This window comes from Thermobia domestica, chromosome 14 (genome assembly GCF_964235325.1).
Source record: "Thermobia domestica chromosome 14, izTheDome1.hap1.1, whole genome shotgun sequence".
In the NCBI taxonomy this organism is placed as follows: Eukaryota; Metazoa; Arthropoda; class Insecta; order Zygentoma; family Lepismatidae; genus Thermobia; species Thermobia domestica.
The window spans coordinates 29,091,832-29,112,291 of NC_137467.1; the positions used below are offsets into that span (position 1 = coordinate 29,091,832).

The following is a 20,460-nucleotide window of genomic DNA, read 5'->3' on the forward strand; positions in this document are numbered from 1 at the left end:
CAAGTACTATTAGTCTGCATTCGAAAACACAATCAGTAATTGTAAAATACTCCCACTTTATATTTTCAGAGGAAAATAATAGAACCAGCTTATTTTCGTAAGGGAAAGAGTACATATGAAGTGTAAGATCAAATTTTCAAGCTACATCAATCATTTCCCTGTTAAAACAAGTATAGTTTTATTGACAAAGTGTACAAATATATGTTGAGTTAGCAAGTGTTTTATATTTTGGGGGGAGGGGAGATCGTGGAGCCCCCTCCTTGGATGCTCCCCTGCTTACAATAAGAATTTTCTAAAAATCAATGAAGAAATATTTCCGTCCACTATAGGGAAACTTGTTTCTTCTTATTATTTATGATTATTAATATTTGCTTACATGGTTATACTGAATATTACAATTTTGAATTTGTGTACAATTGAGACTGGAGGGCATGAAAGTTATAGTAATGTGATAAATATTTGCACGTCCTTAAGTTTCAAAGCCTAAACTTAACCTGATCCAGAGGTTTACTTTCAGCATTTCACTAAAGCTTGACAGATAAGTATACACGCAAAGAAGGACAGGTTGCAAGAAATCTATCATCTTATAGCTCAGTTAGTATTTATTTCACAGTACAGGAACTAAGTATGATGATGATGGTGATGATGAAAGAAAAACACGACTGGACCGAGAATCGAATATGGGTCTGCGTCTTACCATGCCGATGAGCGTTGATCACTACGCTACCTAGACTGTCACTCTTGAGGTCGGTACTTAGTCACTCAGACCTCATGGACTGTACCACAACTCCTGCTATGCTTGTACTAGGTATAACTGTCGGTTGAATATTATATATTATGAGGGAAAGTTTAAAAAAATTGTAAGCAATTTCGCCATTTCTCTCTTTAGCTTGTGCGCATGCATATTGTAAGGTTGTACTGTTCTGATAATGCTACGAAAGTTTTATCTTAGTTGCTCCATTTTTCTTTCTTCTATTGCAACGAGAAGTTGGCCGCTGCGCTAACAGTGTGCACCAATGAAGAATAGGACAGTAATCATACGACAAGAATACTAGCTTGACAATAGATTTCGCCGTTAGGGCAAATTTGCTGGTTTCAGATTGTTGGGAAACAAATCACCGTTAACTTTGCACTCCTTTTCTAAGTAGTTTTCCAATATAGGCCCTTTTCAGTTACCAATACATGTTTAATGTCATATTTCCCGCAGAACTTTCAGCTTTGAAATTCTTTTCCGTTATTGATCCTGGGTATTTCCACTCTGTACATTCTCTCTGAATTCTGACTTATAATGAGAGATGCACATTTCATTCCCCGTAACTAGTCTGCTCAAAACTTCGTCATGTTGATTGTTGTAGCGGTCGCGTAAGTGGTGAAGATTGAATGTCCTGCTCTTTCTTCATGTGTCACGCTTGTCCGATCACTTTTAAACATTTCTGTTCACACGTACATCCACTACGGTCGTGTTGAGAATCTGCGATGAACTTCAGTCTTTGACACACCTTCAGACCAAATAAATCGGGTCATTGTCTTCTGTTGTTCCTTGGTGCACAATGCCAGTCGAGCGGCCGTGTTTTTTCCACAATAGAAGAAAGATAAATGGAACAATAAAGATTAAAGTTTCGTAGCATTATCACAACAGTATAACTTTATAACACTCGAGCGCTAAAAAAGTAAAATATATATGAGGTGCCTAGTATAAAAATCCGCCATATCCATTTCGCTTAGTTTCGAGTAATCTCGCAAAACGTGCAGTCAAGCTCCATATACACGCGTACAAAGTCCCATATTTGAACTAGTTTTTTTAGTATGAAATATTAAGCTTTTAAACAAAATTCTGTTTCCATGGAATTCCTTTAGATCAAACATATAACAGGCGATATATAACTCAATATCGGTTTAAAAAAAATAGCGGCTTTTGATACTAGTCGTCTCATATATACTTTTCCTTTGTATATGATAAGTTTAGGAAATAACCGGTTTTATCTCTTAGGGATTTCTCTGTAAATGCTAATTCAATGATACAGAAATAGTTTTAATAAAAATCAATGACTGGAACATAAATCGAATCGAATCCGGTCTTCGAGAACAATAGAATGGGGGAAGAGTTGAACGTTATCCTAGTCTTTCTTTCAAACCCTTTTATGGAGTGTGATATCTCTTCAGAGATTTCCATTTCCTTCAGAATACATTTTCCTAAACTTTAATTTATTCACGAAATTTTTATTTGCCGCCTTAAGAAATTTTTTGCTGCAGACAGAATTGTTGACTGCAACCCTAGAAATTAGCTTAATAAAATTGTTAGTACTTAGCTGTGTAATTGATTCATGTATGTTTCATTGCTTTACAGGCTAGTTGTGGCGTTGAGCCATCAAATTCATGTATTTTCGTTTCCAAGTCCAGCTCAACGGTTGTTTACCTTAGAAACCAGAGATAACCCTCTTGGTCTGTGTGAAGTTAGTCCTATTGCAACGTCAGAACGCCAGCTGCTTGTATTTCCTGGACACAAAATAGGAAGCATCCAGTTAGTGGTAAGTTTTGTAAATAAATAATCAATCTATTTAATAGGAAAACAGTGTTCCCCTGCCGACGATTGCATGGTACAAAATTTCAACGACTTTTGTCCATTAGTTTAAAAGTTACTAGGACGTATCAAGGTAAATGGTCCACCATGTATATATAAACGAAATAAATAATAAAAGAGAGGTGAAAGGAGGCTACGAAAATAATCATAAATTAGATAAATGAATTAGATAAATAATTCGTAGGTTTGCAATATAGAGCATAACCATATAAACAATGGAGAAAGCTTACAGTACACTTGAAATATACGTTGTTTACCATGAGTTATACTAAGAAGAATGATAGTGACAAAGTCAAGGAAAACCATAATTTAGTTACGGACTTCGGGTTCAAGGATCTTGTTACGGCTCTGAATGTAATGTATTAATTTGGCTATAAAAATGTATTATAACAATGTGCTTGTTTCTGTAGGATTTAGCGAATACGGAAGCAGGGATGTCGAGTGCTCCTGTAACAATCAATGCACATCAAGGAGAACTTGCATGTCTTGCCGTCAACCAGCAAGGAACGATGGTAGCCACAGCGTCAAGCAAAGGAACGCTTATACGTGTATGGGATACAAATAAAAGAGTGTTGCTTGTTGAATTGAGAAGAGGATCGGATCCGGCAACTCTATATTGGTAAAAATATTTAATTTAATTTAATTTAATTTGTATGTTTTAGGGTATGTCTATCTCTAAAAAATAAAATTTAATCCTTATTAGTTTAATTCTTAATAAAGGGACTAAGCAGAATTTGCAAGGACTAGGCTATTTAAACAGACGAGTGAGTTCGAAGCATTTACTTTTATTGCGTCACGAGAAGTTAATACTGAACTGTTTCGGTAGTTCTTGCTACTATCATTGTCAACAGTCTTCGGTTATCCACGGGCTTCTAATCACTTTTTTGTAAAATTTAATTATTTATTTTCCCTCGTACTTTCCTGACAGTCATAGAGTTACAGTTATAGACTTTAGTGCAAGACCGTGAAACACCTCATCGAGTGCAGTGTAAGGGTAAAGATATACCAATGATACCTCGCGATTGAGGTCGAGGTTTAAGTCGCGGTCGCTACCTCGATGTCTAGGTCTAGATGGGTGAAAGGTTTCGAGGTGGAAGGGGTATTAACTTCACCAAATGAAGTTTCGTCATTGCAATTCCATTATTAGATGTTGCATCCTTATGGATACGTGCCTGTCTTTACAGGTATTTCTGTACCTTATATCAGTAACGAATTTCCGTTTTAATTTCGGAATTGGGAGGGGGAGGGGGCGTGAAGTTTTTAAGCATAGATATGACGAACACTAGCTTCTTTTTTCTTTAGAAATTCCGGAATTTAGGGACTTTAGCCCGAAAGCCCCCTCCCTGTAACCACCACTGCCTTTATATAATAATAAGCTACAGTATAATTCTCAAATAAATATCCCATTTGAGTTGCTATTTTCTTCCAATCTCTATTTAAAACGTGCCTATTATGATGTTTGTGCCTCTTATCCGATATTGTTGGAACGTTCCTCGTTAGTTCTACTAATATATCTGTCATATTTAAATTTAAATGCGGCGAAACCTCTTGAGAACAGATACACAGAATCCTCTGCAGACGAAATTCTGAACAAATGAAGATTTTATTCCGTACAGCGCTTCAGGGAGAACCATTGAGAACACGAGCCACAGCGATGCTTCCACTGAACATCGATATAAAAACAAATTCGGTTGTTTATAATCGCGACCACTAATTCACCATCGCTGTCGACCTCTAGGTCGCGGTCGTACATCTTCGGCATGCGCTTATCCATTTGAATCTGTGTGTTTGTGCCAGTATCGAGGTAGCGACGGCGACTTAAACCTCGACCTCGACCGCGAGGTATCTTTGGTATGTCTTTACTCTAAGAACTGTAATTAACCGACTTCAACGTGTGCATGTTCATGCATCTTGGACATAGGTGCACCGCTCTTATATGTTTCCTGCAGTAGAAATTTTCTTTATGAAGCACTAGAAATAAACTTCTTAGGCCGGCCTATGTTGACCAGAGAACAGGACAGCCAAGCCGAGGTTTAGTACTGTGAGCAGTGTAACAAAGCCTCGTACCGCATACACGTATACAGTCGAGCACGTGCTACACAAAGGATTCTCCAACGTTGTGACTAAGACACACAGTCAATGCTCTTATACTTGTCTCCGCATGTCTAAGTTCCTCTGGTCAGTTCAATATTCGGCCGGCCTTATGTTGAGGAAATACATCTTGACATCAGCTTCTGGTATCCGATATAATTTTCTAATGCCCCACTTATTCTTGTATTATTGAACTTTGATGCAAATATTTTAAAATGTTATATATATTCCCCAAGATAGGGTAGAGTGAGGACAACTGGGACAATTTTCCGTTCATTTTTTTAACCTCTACAATCTTGCTTCAATCGAGAAACCAAAGGTGGCATATGAAAGCTTGATCCTTTGGGAACAGTCCACATTTTTTGGAGGTCAATAGAAAAATATTCCATTAAAAATTTGTTGTAGTTACTTCGTCAGTGCATGTGTCCCATTTGTCCACATTGGCAGGTCAACTGAGACACTTATTGGGGTCAACTGGGACAAAGTAATATATATGTAAATAATGGGGAGTTTGCATTAAATGATCAACATTACACGGCAAACGAGTATCAGTTTTAAATATATGACTATATAAACAAGAAATATTATACTCTGGACCTATTTTAATTGCTACTCTTAGTGGTCAAAATTGTAAAAGTAACCTTTAGACCTATGAGCAAAAATTACGAGAAAAATGTTGAGAATGCTTCTAACTTTTATTGTTATTAGTTCTAATTTGAACACTGTGAACATGAAGTATCTAATAAGTAGTAAGTAGGTTGATGAAACTACTCACAAGACGATGAACATAAAGCATGGTAATGTGAAGTAGATTATTAATGGAAAACAATGCCTATAATAGAGTCCTTACGATTAACTGCCATTAGGTTTACAAAAAACAGAATATATATTAAGCTATTTACACTATTAGAAACACTACATACAAAAAATATATCCAGTGGGGACAACCGGGACATTCGGTCCCAGTTGACCCCATTCGAAAATTCCAGTTGACTACACACGACCGTTGACTCGCACTCCATCTCCTTATTCAAACCCGCTTATCCTAACGCATGGAATCGGCTTTCTGTGTTGGAGCTCTAAAGAACGTGTTGAACATAGATATTCGCCTTAAGAATACGTAAGTGTTGTAAGGGGGAAATTGCATTCATAATACGATACAAAGAATTTACTTTTAGCTGTCAAAAATGTTCTTGTTGCTTTCTTCTTCTTTGTGCTTGTTAGATTGTATGACTCTCACGCCATAAACAACAACCGTTTAACGCGCCATAGACGCACGCACTTGCATGGCCAACATGTATGAAAGTTTTCTTTCATCATGCATCTTGAAAGAATTTTTTGCCCACACACGTACCAACATGCTGTCCAACTTACTGAAAGTAGTTTGAGAAATGTGGAGGACTAGGTAACGCGTGCTTTTTCTTTCTGCAACTGCACGACCTTGGCATGCGACGGAGGAGAGAGTCACGTGATTTCTTCCGCTGTCGTGATTGGCGGACCTAAATATAAAACAGCCACCTTACATGAACGAGCCCATACACGGTAAACATGCATGCAGAACGGCAAAAACATCAAGCATGTTTTCAGAAGATTTTGAAAACTTTCAACATGAATGAACGAGGCCATACACGATCAACTTGTCTGTGGTTTTATCATTTTTCATGCAAGTCGGGCTGTTTCTTCAGGCATGTGTTTAGTGTATGGGCCCCATTTGACACTGCATCCACAGTACTACAAAGTTTTCGTTACTCCCAACAGATGGTACCAGCAATCAATGTCTCAGTTGATCTGCCGTCCCAGTTGTCCCCACTATACCCTATGTGCACTTTGTACATTATTGGCATAATGAGTAGTTCAGTTTGACGTGTAAATTTTATTTGTGGTTGTATAAATCGCTCAGTCAGTGTGAATTGTATGTGGTTCTAACATTGTAATATGAATGTATTTACTGAGATTCGCATCTTTCTCATAATTGAACTTTTCTTTTATCAATTCAATATAATTTTAATGTACAGGGTGTTAAAAAGGGGACTGTTCAAAAATGCTAAGAGAATAATTCGGTATTTTCAAAGTCAGTCAATAGATGGCACCATATACTTTGGATCAACGGTTTAATCGTCGGACAGTACTAAAAATGCCACAACAGCCTGGTCATGGTATTGATCATGTTTTGTGTTGTTTCCTGTTTGGAAAAAATGCTCAGCGAACTGTTTCCGGTTTGTTGGTTCAATTATCGTACTGTTGGATGATGAAAATTCGTTGCTTCAAAGTATATGGCGCCACTTATTAGTTTACTTCGAGAATGTCGGCATGCACGGCTGAAATTTAATACTTGATACGGCTGACCATGAAATTTGGTGCCTTTACCTGCAAAGTGAAGAGAAATATAAGGCTTTGGTTTTGGATAGTGTTGTAATAACACCATGTAGAACATAATTAAAGTAATCCTTTTGTACTCATGAAACCATTTGTTTTCCTGTCTTTGAAGAAGGCTGATGTTCGCTTATTTCCTTTTTACAGCATAAACTTTAGCAGGGATTCGGAGTTCCTGTGTTGTTCTAGTGATAAAGGGACAATTCACATTTTTGCCCTGAAAGATACCCATTTAAATCGTAGATCTACGTAAGTATCAATTATTATATCCATTTCGTCGTATATATATATATATATATATATATATATATATATATATATACCCTCCATTCCAAAAGAAACCGAACTTTTGAAAACAAATAGTACCACTAGTGCCATCTGTTGTAATATTTTACCGGTAGATGGCATAGTCCCTCATTGACAACTGGTATAAATGTCATGACATTTGGATGCACGGCAACAAAGTTATTGCGTTTCAACTGTCAGTGTGTTGTGTACATCGGTCGGAAAATGAGTTTCAAACAACGAGCTGCAATTGAGTTTTGTGTTAAACTGGGTAAAACTTATAGTGAAACGCACCAAATGCTACAAAATGCATATGGTGATGAGTGTCTATCCCGTACGCAAGTTTACGAGTGGTTCAGGCGATTCAAATCGGGTAGAGAGACGCTGGATGATGACGAAAGATCAGGCCGTCCCAGAACCGGATTATCGGAAGAAAACATCGAGAAAGTGCGTGAATTCATCAAACATAACAAAAAATCGTCGGTGAAAGTTATTGAAATGGAATTAGGCATTCCTCAAACAACCGCATACCGCATTTTGACCGAAGTTTTGGGCCTTAAGAAGGTTAATTCGCGGTTTGTACCACACAAACTCACCGAAGACCAAAAAGTTGATCGATTTGCGCATTGCAAAGACATCGTTAAAAGTGCTCGGCAGGATCGAAACTTCTTGAAATCGATTGTAACTGGTGACGAGACGTGGTGTTTTGAATATGAGCCCGAAACAAAGCGGCAAAGTGCTGAATGGAGAGCGCCGGATGAAGGAATACCCAAAAAAAGTCGCTTGGTGAAGTCAGAAGTTAAGGTGATGCTGATTTGTTTTTACGATTCAAAAGGAATTATCCACAAAGAATTTGTTCAGCCCGGCCAGACAGTCACTGGAGAGTTTTACTTGGGCGTCATGAAGCGTTTGCTGGCAAGAATTCGTCGTATTCGGCCCGAATATCGCGAAATCGGCAGTTGGACTCTTTTGGACGATAATGCACCATCACATCGTTCGCGACTTGTAACTGAATTTTTGGTCAAAAATCACATTATTCGGTTGCATCATCCGCCCTATTCACCAGATCTCGCTCCGTGCGATTTCTATCTGTTCCCGAAACTGCATTTGGCGATGAAAGGAAAGTGGCACGCATCGATTGATGCCATTGAGAAGGCGACGACCGCCGTCCTAAAGACCATTCCAATAAAGGACATGGAGAAGTCGTTTGACAACTTGTTGGAGCGTGCAAATATGTGTATCGATGCAGAAGGGGAATACATTGATTAATAAAAATGATTTGTTCCAAAATGTACATTGCTTTTTTGTTTTTTTTAAACGTTCGGTTTCTTTTGGAATGGAGGGTGTATATATATATATATCAGCAGGTTCTTTTTTTCCAATTTACATTGCGAAACAAATTTCAATTTGTATCGTAATTCGTAAATTTTGCATCACATTTTCTGTACTATAATGAGTAGTTACAGATGCGTAAAAGAAGTTAATAAATATAAAGGAGAAAAACAACATTGACATTGTCCTTTCTTGAGACACACACAAAGATAGAGGGAGTCCCTTTTGGTCGGGATGCTTTTTGAGTTGTGTTCGTAGCGTCCCGCGAGGAGAAATCTTGCAAATACTGTACATGTATTTTTGGTTTATACAAGGGGGACGTAAATGGGCATCCGATATCTCAGTAATTCAAATGAAAAGCGAAAAGAAGAAAGACAAGGATATTTTTCTATATTTTCGGCGCTAAAGAATACCGGTGCTATTTCACTGATCTACTGTACGTACTTCTGCATTTTACTTCATACTGGAATGCAATAAACACTTTACCTTGTTCAGGAATTAAGTGATGTGAGTTTCCGAATTGAAAAGTTAATTTCAGACATACTTTCTATTTAGAGGTCTGCTCGGATGCAGATATCCGCATCATTATAGTTTTCTATGGATATATTTCTAGTTCTTGTGCGGATACTTGTGGAAAGACAAAAATTTTAGTGATCGTTCTTTTGAACACTATTAACCCTGCAATAGGCGCGTGGACTTTTGTGACATGGATAGTCGCGCGGGCTACCACTGAAGCCCATTTATTTTTATTTTACTATATTGGCTAGTTTGCTAATATTTTTATCTTTCTTGTAGAGAAATGTATTTATAAACTGTTTTAAGGGTCTTATACCCAATTTGAGAAATATTTTTATTTTGAAAGCTATGTATATACAAAGAAGATCAACGCCATTCATTTTTCAAAAGTAATACACGAATAGGACTGTAACAGTTATTTGTATTGAGGAATAAATGCGGTGCATTTCGAACTTTTTTCATCGTAAACATATATGTCGGAATTCTTTAAAAAATACGCATTATTTTACAAAAAATTTAAAAACAAATCTTAAAGATAAACGTATTATCGATAAAAAACATACTTTTTCAGCGAAATATTTTTTTATGATTTCTTGCTATCAAAATTTTGATTCCGAATCTGCATAATTATACATATGCTATTTACTCTCATATATATTTTTCTTTTTCTGTTTTCCTATTCAAGTTCCTCGAAGCATGTTCTGCACACAAGCGATTGAGTGGTCAATGCACACTTTCCTTCAAGCATTGACCACTCATCAAAAGTATCAAAATGCCAATAAAGGCACGTATTTCAGTCTCATCTCTAAGTTTTGCATCACGGTCACGTAAAAATCTCTTTCTAATACTGTCAATATAAATATTGGTACAATCAACTATAAATCTCAAAATGTTTGCATCTAAAAGCAGTTCTAGACATTCAAATTGCGACAACGCAGACCTGGCCTCACCTTTAGGTCCAGGAAAACGAACCAAAATATTATGAGCCCGAGTACAAATATTACGAGTAGGAGCTTTTTTTCTATCTGAAATTGTCTTTTGATACATAATAATTTACTTTACAACTGTCTTTACTACCACTATCATCAACATTTATCAGTGATTCCTGCCACCTGGAATTTTCAGTCACTTCTTCTGAATTTTCACTATTTCTGTGTCCGAAAAATGCAGTTCTTCCGTCTTAAAATATTCTTCACCATCACTATCGCAATCTAGAGTACATTCCTCATCAAAACTGGCAATTTGCAAACTCACTGACCATCTGATCAACACTCAAACTATGATGAAAAAACTTTCGACGTTTTGGAATACTTATGACAGCAATAGTCGCGCGGGCTACAGATGTAGCCCATGAAACTTTCAATTAAAATAACAATGAGCTCGTTACGATTTTACATTCGACCACACATTAAACACGCAGAATGATAGTAGATAGAAAGGTACACAGACACCTCTTGTGTTAGCATCTCAAACTACTTTGTGGCAAGGAAAACAAAAACACTGGTTTACAATAGTAGCCCGCGCGCGTATTGCAGGGTTAAGTATTTACATTTGATGATAAAGGTGTGTGATTACCTTTTATGGCAATTTGCGAGTGGCTTATTTTCTTTCTATAAGGTCTTTTACCTTCGTTTTACCTTTGCGTTCCGGATATTAGAAAAAAATGGATATCCTCTAAAATTAATTGACAGATATACTATTAGCAGGTTGACATTTTCTTGTCAGTAATCTGCATTTCAGGTGATTTGAAGTAAGTATATTTTCCATTAATTTCATATTTCTTTTTGCTTGAATTTCAGTATATTTTGTTTAGCATAATTGACTTACAAGTGGAAGATATAGTATTGGATGTTTAGCTTGAATTTTACTGATATTACATGGCTTGTTCAATTTATAAGTTTTTCTAAGCTGTAAAGTATTATTTTTTAAAGATATATTTGTATATTTGTAAACTATACTTCCATGTGTAAGTGGGTCCTTCCTAACCTTTCCACATAATCCCCATTGAAATTCAGGCATTTGTCTCACTGTTGTACCAATTTGCCCAAACCTTTTGAAAAAAAAAAAAAAATCAGGGCTTTGGCTATTTAACACTCCTTACATTCCGCTTCACTTCATCTGTTTCGAAACGTTCACATTGCATTGGAGACTTTAACACCGGAAAAAGCCGGAAATAACTCGGCGCCAAATTAAGGCTATATGGAGAGTGGGACAGCTGTTCCAACCCTAATTCTCCAATTTCGTGTCCTGTTTGCGTGCTGAGTGGGAGTGGGTGTTATTGTCAAGAAGAGAACAGGTCGCTTATGTTGAATTGCGTTTCTCTGAAGGAGAGTTCAGGTTCGACATAAGCTACCTGGTCTCGTGTCAACTGGTGACAAAGAAGTAAAACGGAATGTGAGATCGAGTGCTAAATAGCCAGAGCCCTGTTTTTTTTTTTTTTTTCTTCTTCAAAGGGTTTGGACAAATTGGTACAATGGTGAGACAAATAGCTGAATCTCAATGAGGATTATGTAGAGAGGTGAGGAAAGACCCACATACACATGTTTGTATACTTTACAAATGTATCTTTTTGTAAGTTTAGGGAAACTTATAATATTGAACGACCCACGTATATCATAGCATTCAAGAAACTATACAGGAGGTATTTATAACTTTTATAGTAGGAACTATTTCGAAATCTTAATTATTATTATCTGCGGGTGCGAATCGATAATGTTGCGGATGCAGTATGGATACGATTTTTTATATCCGCACAGACCTCTATTAATATTTTCCCCCTAGTATATCCTATATCTTACTTGTATTCTTCCCGAATCATTTAGATTATTATATATGTGTTTATTTAATAGGACTATATATTGCATTCTAAGCAAGGTTAATTTACACACAACTTATTTTCTTTTTAAGGTTTTCCAAAATGGCTTTTCTGGGCAATTATGTTGAATCTCAGTGGGCTCTTGCAAACTTTACAGTGCCTCCAGAATGTGCCTGTGTTTGTGCTTTCGGCTCAAGAAGTTCAGTGATTGGTGAGTAATAGTGTTTTGTGTATATATATATATATATATATATATATATATATATATATATATATATATATATATAAATGTTAGCCAGTGCTGTAAAACAATTTGCAGAAACGAAGGTTAAATTTAGAACTAGTGAATAGAGGGAATGATGAGCGGCAAATAGTAATGGTTATTGATAATAATACTTTTCTTGGTAAACGGTGTAATCATGGAACATTAAATCAAAAAAATATTTTATTTTTTAACCCTTTTAAAACGATAAAAAATTTTATACGATAGGGTAGTATCGTCATTATTCGATTAAAAAAGTTCCAATAAAGCTTTATTTTTCCGTTTTTTTTTTTTTTCTTTCTTCAAGCCTGGAGCATTGTAGAACACGCTACGTATGGGTCACCCCTTTCTGCGTCCAGCCATGGGTGTGATGACTTTATAACTTAAAAAAACTAATTTTTTGTTAGGCCCGTTTTTATTACTTTTCGCGGGCTTTTGTACTGCTAGAAGATTGAAATTTTGCACACATTCAATGTACCCCTTAGTATTTTTCAGATTTGTTTCAGAGCTCCGCGTTAACAGAGGGGAGGGGGTCCAGAGGGACAAAAAGGTTGAAAAAAAAGATATATTTTTTTAAAATTTCCTTTTTTCTCGATTTTCCCGTTTGATACATGATGGATACATGTGAATGATACCGCTTGAAAATCTGTTCTATTCTGAAGAGAATGAGGCACGAACCATGACCCTAGGATAAAGAGGGATTATGCTGTAGCTGCTTGATTGAAAGTCTATAATTTACCTAAAAAATAGTATAAATTTAAAAGGGTTGAAAACATTTTATTTTGTTTTCTTTTCTCCTTTTTTAAATAAAGTTACTTTGTGAGTTACATCTCGAAATGATTCCGAACCACAAAAAAATTTCGTTATGATTAGTTCTCAGTGAGTTCAAACCTTGATTGGGTAAAGCATTTTACGAAATATATGGATGTTTCAAAAAGAAAGAGTAGATTTCAAGAATGTTTTTCGTATAAAGTGTATAAGACAGAAATCCATTCCGTGCATCACTGGAAATACCGACGTTTAGTCTAATCCGTTAGATTTTATTATATCAACTTCACCATCCCCTTATAGTGCGACAAACATAAAAATAATAGCTCATTTCTTGCCACACACGGGTTAACTGATTCCTAGTTACTAAATTCACGGCTTCCACATTTAGATTTCGGTTGAATTAATACAACCTAACGGATCATAGATCAAACTTTGGACTTTCCTGTTTCCAGTGATGTGGGAATGTATTGTACAGTTTGTATAAAATAAATTCTTGAAAATAGCTCTTTTAGAAGCACGGTGCATATATCGGACTCCTCGCTTTTTTGTGAGAATTTCATTACAAATCAGCGTTTAAAAAAAGCCTGTGACTTTTTTCTTTTTCGTTTTAAATGAATAATAAATCTGTTCGAATTTCTGACATAAAAACTGTAAAAATATGCATGCATTTATGCCCTAAAAAATGAAGAAATATAACTTAAAACCACGGAACTTCACATTCTAAACCATTTGTCTTTAGGCATGTGAAATTATGTCAAGTACACTAAAAATATGACAGTGGAAGATTATCATATGGCTTGTAATGTTGTTTCACTGAAATTAGTCAACGAGAGCATGGCGGAAAACATAAACTGCGTGTATAGGTAGAGAACCTAGGATGTGCAGAAGTGTCAGATTGTTCAGTAAATTCCGGTTGGGAGGTTGAGTCAGTCTGTATCAAACAGTGGAAGAACTGGCCACAAAACTCCATTAAACGCATTAATCTGTTCATTGGCATTTGAAGGACCTGATTACATGTCCAAACTGAGATTATGGATATCCCGTGAGTTGACACCGCAGAAGCAGCAGCAATGTGTAGACATGTTCAGTTTCCTGCTCTCCTGCCATTGAAGGGAGCCATTTCTGGTCAGGATGGTGACGGGAAATAAAGAGTAGATCCTTTGCCACAACATTATTAACGTTAACGTCAGCGGATGCAGAAAGAGATAGTCGTAGGAGTAGTGGCGAAGCAGGATCTCCACCTCCCAAAGTGATGTTATGTTTTTGACAAGATTGTTTTGACATTTTGAAGTTTTGTCACCGATCCAAACACGACAGAGGTCTGTTGTGAGCTGCTGAAACTGCTACAGGCTGCATTGCTGGAAAAATGTCTTCCACTTGTCAATCATCCACAGAAACAACGCCCGCCCAAGAATAACTTGTGCTGAGCTCGTGGAATTTGGATGAGAGAAACTTACCCATGCACCGTATTTACGGATGATGCAAGATTTTAATGTTTCGCAGTCTTCAGAACCATCTTGATAAAGGGACATTGGGTGACACACAGTTTCGAGTTCCTTTGACCTTTATTAGGAGGAAATTCAACACCTGGTTGACAGGCGTTGGAGGTTGTAGAAATAAGGGGGACTATTATCACTGACAATTGCATTCATGACATTTTTAACGGTATTTGTTTCATGCTGACAGAAAACTACATTATTTATGGGACAAGCCGATCTATAAGCAGCGAAGAAATATAAGTTTTTCTTTATTGGGGTATAGCAGTAACTACCCAATATTTTTTGGTGTGTTCCGTACGATTGGTTCCAAAAGACGTTTATTATACATATTTTTATCAAACTAATTCTTTGTGTTTGTTAATATACAGGATGAACTATAAATTACTTGCATTATGAGTTTAAAATAAATTATTTCAAGTTATACCATGATATTAAATTAAGCTACCAACATCAAGTGTTCATAGTATCCTGCTTCATTTTCAATGCACAAATTACATCTCTTAACCTTAGAAGAACATATTACATCATTAATCTTGTTGGATGATAATTTATCAAATTCAGAAGTAATATGCTCTTCTAAATGCTTTAGATCCGTAATTATTTCACAAGAAAATCTTTCATTATTCCCATCATCATCATAGATCATTGCTCCCATCATCATCATAGGTATTCTGCCATTATTGGCAGGTCACTTGTCCCATCTGAGAAGCTTCCATGCTCCACAGTCTTCCCTTAACCTTTTCGTCTTTACATACATTTTTTCTATTTTGATATCGTCCATTAATTGTAGTCTCCTTTGCCCCCTCCCTCTCTTTTCTGTCACCATACCCTCTAGCACGTTCCTCATGATACAGTTCCTTCTTACCCAATGTCCCAACGAGTTTCTCTTCCTCTTCTTCTGAATATCTGAAATCGTTCTCCCCACCATTTCTAACACCCCTCATTAGTTTTCCGCTCGACCCCAGTTAATTCTCTCCATTCTTCTCCACACCCACATTTCGAAAGCTTCCAGTCATTTTTAACCATTTTTGCGTAATGTTCATGTTTCTGCCCCATACAGTACAGTACTCTACACACGAATCATTTTATGAGCCTTTTTCTCAACTCTTTATTCAAGGTCTTAAAAAAATAGATTTTTCTTCGTCCTAAAGGCTTCTTTCGTTATTCCTATCCTTGCTTTTATTTCACGTTTACATTTCATATCATCACTAATAATACTACCCAGGTATCGAAAACTAGACACTTATTCTATATTCTCCCCTTTTCCCATAGACAGAAGAAAATACCTAGAACTGAGCTCCGGTGAACGCACTGTCCGATGTAACCACCACTTTCAAAGTACGAACACACCTTCATCCTTGATAACCTTCTGTTCATTGTAAACTTAAATAAAATCACTTCTCACAACGTACGAGGCGCATCCAGAAAGTAAGTTTCCCACGCGTCCCATAGCTAGGAAACGGTATGTTGCGCGAAGCAACTACGTGTACGTGAGAGAGTAAGGTCCTAGCATGGCACATGCACTAGCGGAACTTCCCTAGTGCTCTCAGTAGCGTCGTGGCAGTGGTTGAAGATGGACGTTCCTATTCCAGCTCCCGCCGCTTGTGAAGCGCGAGCAGTGATAAAGTTTTTGAATGCACAGGGTATAGCACGAATCGAAATACATCGTTAGCTGTGCCAAGTCCATGGGCCTAACGGCATGAGCAAGCAGTTCCTGCAGATTTTCCGCTCCTTATTGCACACCACTGTCTCGGAGTGCCTATTGATCAAGAATTTTTGTTTTGAAGCAACTGATCCTGAATCACAAAGCAAGGCGCACAGGGTCAGCGTTGACATTTTTGCAACGATACAGCTGACGATGGATTTCAATCGGTGCTATGCCCTGTGCATTGAAAAAATTTGTCACTGCTCGCATTTCACACGCGGCGGGAGCTGGAATAGGAACGCCAATCTTCAATCACTGCTACGACGCTACTGAGAGAATTAGGGAAGTTCTACTGGCGCATGCGCCATGTTAGGACCTTACTCTCTCACGTACACGCAGTCGCTTCGCGCAACATACGGTTTCCTAGCTATGGGACGCGTGGGAAACTTACTTTCTGGATGCGCCTCGTATTATCCACGAACCACATCATAACGTATTTTATGTACTTCCATTTTATTTAGTATGTACTAAAACTGATACAGCGTTTAGTGTCAAGCGACTTATGGCTCACGCTGCATAAGCAGTGAGTAACTGGTCTGTTGGCTTTTCTTAAACTAAATATATGTTTTTCTTTTCAGCCATTTGTTTAGATGGCACCTTCCATAAATATGTCTTCAACGCAGATGGAAATTGCAATCGTGAGGCATTTGATGTGTATCTAGATGTTTGTGATGATGATGAGTACTAGTGCGTGATCTCACCTGTTTATTTGGTGAGATAATCGTGTCCAAGTTTTTTGGTTCAGTGTTTATGTGATCGTGTACATAATAATAATAATAATAATGTGTGAGTGAGGTTAGTTATTTTTTTCTGCGCTCAATTTGCCACGTAGAGAGCACATGAAAATTTTAGAAAAGAAAGTGTGTTCAAATCAGTGCAATTGACTGAATCTTAATAATTTTAAAAAAATGTAAGAACGTTTATCTTTTTTTTAAGGTTCTGTATGAACTGTGAAATAGTCTTAGATTTAAAAAAAATAGTGACGATTTATCAATTAAAGAAAAAATGTCTTCTACGAAGGGAGAATTGTTAATACCTATGCATGTTTTGTACAGGTATATATATATTTTGCACTTTTTATGTTTTAAATGTGTGAATATGTAAATGTTGTTGAGAGCAGAAATGATGATATGAAAAAATAAGCATTTTAATTATTATTATTATTATTATTAAAAGACTAATTGTATAACTTTTTTACACTACAAAAAATCCTTTTTTGAACAAAAAATCAAATTGTGCATCTCCCAGTGTAAATAATGATTATAGCCAAGAGATCTCTCTGTACGCCAAATACAATTTGCAAACAAATGATTTTGAATTTTTACTTACGTTTTGTTAGTTATTTTTATAGAGTTTAAAAGTGAAACTAACTTTAATTTCACAATGTAAAAATAAATGGAGCAAACTGTATTCTCTTTGTTCCATATTATATATATATTGTTATTTAAATTATATGCATTATGTAAGTCCAGACAAATTTGCGAGTTTTAATTATCTATTTAGAAAACGACTTTATTTATGGGATGATCCGATCTATAGGCAGTAAAGAAATACAAGTTTTACTTCATTGGGATATCACAGTCAATATCCAGTAATATTTATGAACGTTTTTTTCGTATTTTGGTGCGCGCAGACTGAAAGTATTTGAAAATAAAATCCTGATGCGAATATTCGGACCTAAGAGAAATGGAGAGTGGCGGAAACTTCGTAACGAGGAACTGCATAATTCATAGCGTTTACCAAACATTGTTAGGGTCATCAAGTTTAGGAGACTCAGGTGGATAGGTCATGTAGTCAGATTGGAAGTAGAAACGCTTTCTAAATTTAAACTGGAAACCCATTAGGAAGACCTAAGCACAAATGGAATTACAATTTTAAGATTGATTTTGCAGAAATAGGAATACAAAGAAGAAACCAGAAACAGCTGGCTAAGGACAGAAGTCAGTCAAGAGCTTTTGTGAAGGCAGCATTGAACTTCCGGATTCCATAGACCATAGAGTTAATCATTAACATCCTACATATAAAACCTACACTTAGAATGTGCAATTCACATAGAATATATATATAGGGGTTGGACAAAAAAACTAAAACGTTTGCAAAAGTGTGAAAATCATACCTAGTATGGTGTGGGATCTCCTTTTGCGTCCAAAACCGCTTGGATCCGACGTGGAATGGACGTATACAGCTCCTGAATCGTGATGTGTGGAATTTTGTACCATTGTTCCTCCAAAACATGCTCCAGTTCCTTAAGGGATGCTGGTGGACGGTAATGAGACCGAACACGCCTTTCTAACTCAGACCACAATGGCTCTATGATGTTCAGATCTGGTGATTGTGGGACCCAGGGAACGTGTGATAGCTCCTGGTCATGCTCCTCAAACCATGATTTCACAGTTTTTGCAGCGTGACAGGGTGCCAAATCATCTTGGTAGATGCCATCACCATCAGGGAACATATTTGGGCCATGGGTAGAACCTGGTCCCACAAAATGGCCTCATACGCCTTAGCATTCACCATTCCATGCAGGGATATGATGGGGCCTGCAGAAAACTACGATATCACTGCCCATACTGTAACCGAACCACCCCCATGCTTTACAGTTGGGAGCAGACAGTCTGTATCATAGGCATGCGACGGTGTTCTCCGTACGTAAACACGACCGGTTGTTGGAAACAAGGTGAAAGTCGATTCATCGGACCACATTACGTGTTCCCACTGCTCATGAGTCCACGCCTTGTGATCCTTGCACCACTGGATACGCCTCTTCGCATTTACTGCTGTGACCAGGGGTTTGGCGATAGCGGCCCTGCCATGAATTTTCATTTTATGAAGTTCCCGTCGCACTGTTTTCGATGAAACCGGGTTCTGTAGGCCGGAATTGAGTTCAGACGTAATTTTCACTGCAGTGGTCTTCTTTTTAGCTGCTACAATCCGTTTTAATGCCCTCCGGTCCCTATCTGACAGGATTGTCAGGTCGCCTATTTTCCCCCACCACTTTCACAACACGACACTCACAAGTGAACTGGTTACTGCTGACGGAAGAGGAAGGTCCACATGGCACATTGAAAACAAAAACGATCGGCAACCGCAACACATGTTGTACAGTGGAGGGCCAAATTTACATGTCCTGTATGAAGTGTTTTTAGATTTTTTTTTTGTCTACCCCTGTATATAGGGTGTATATATATTCTATGCTCTTGACTGAATTGTGTATACCTATTATATATATATATATATATATATACAATATAATATGGTTAGAACTAGAAAGCCACATCATAGACCATGAAAATCAAAAATGAAGGGTTTTTTCATAGCATTTCTTTCAATCCAGAAAAGAAAGAAAAAAATAAGTCTTCAAACATATTGCTTCCAGTTTGAATGATTTTTTTCTGTCAATAAATTTATGTTCAAACCAAGGGTTTTTCTGTGTATTGGTGAGTGATACGTAAGTTGTGTAACAAGATATATTAACAACCGGTAATTTTTTGTGTGTCCTATGAATCCTTATCAGATGGTTACTGTCCTATGATAACGTGATTGGTTGTCAACACCTTTTCAGAAAAAAGGAAAAAAAGTTAATAGTTGTTAATAATAAAAGAAAGTGCCAGATTTTATCTGTGATAAAGATTACGTAGAAGTATACTCATGTCCAAAATGATTGTCGGATATCTATAACTGTATTCTTCTAAGAATATAATTTGATAATGATTTTGCAGGGTACTTTTAATACTGATACTATGTCTATAATCGGGAAATGTATATTTGTCGTAAATTTCATAGAAAAAGAATTATAAATACGAAAATTAGAATGAGTAAAACAAAATGTTGCTAAATGGATAAGAAAGATTTATTTATTTTCGTTTTATTCTTATTTACTGCTCTTTTGATATGAAATTTCCCACATACATATCTTTGCCGATTATACACATACTAACATTATAAATACCGGGCGAATTCGTTATCAAATTATATTCCTCCAACAACACACTTATAGATATGCAACAATCCACAACATTTACTGTAGTTAAGAGGGCAAACTACTAAAAATGATACAAAAGCTAACCATTTTTCGTAAGTGAAAAAGAGAGAATGAAATGTAACTTACCACAGTAATAGACATTATTATTCTACACCCGAAAATACGAATCGGAAGAATTTTCAGTATTGCCATTCATAGAATTACAGTGTGGTCAGAATATGAATTACCCAAAAACCTAAGTTAAGGCA

General features: G+C 36.7%; 1 protein-coding gene across 1 annotated transcript in view; it reads left to right on the top strand.

The window, feature by feature from the left end:
• Nucleotides 1-17,558, top strand: part of LOC145669603 (WD repeat domain phosphoinositide-interacting protein 4-like) — a 29,341-nt gene extending 11,783 nt beyond the window's left edge. Inside the window, exons 4-8 of the mRNA XM_081737827.1 lie at nucleotides 2,348-2,528; nucleotides 2,992-3,200; nucleotides 7,193-7,294; nucleotides 12,086-12,204; nucleotides 16,809-17,558. Coding sequence (XP_081593953.1) covers nucleotides 2,348-2,528; nucleotides 2,992-3,200; nucleotides 7,193-7,294; nucleotides 12,086-12,204; nucleotides 16,809-16,918 — 721 coding nt within the window. The 3' untranslated portion in view covers nucleotides 16,919-17,558. The remainder of the gene's footprint in view (nucleotides 1-2,347; nucleotides 2,529-2,991; nucleotides 3,201-7,192; nucleotides 7,295-12,085; nucleotides 12,205-16,808) is intronic.
• The last annotated feature ends 2,902 nt before the right edge of the window (nucleotides 17,559-20,460 follow it).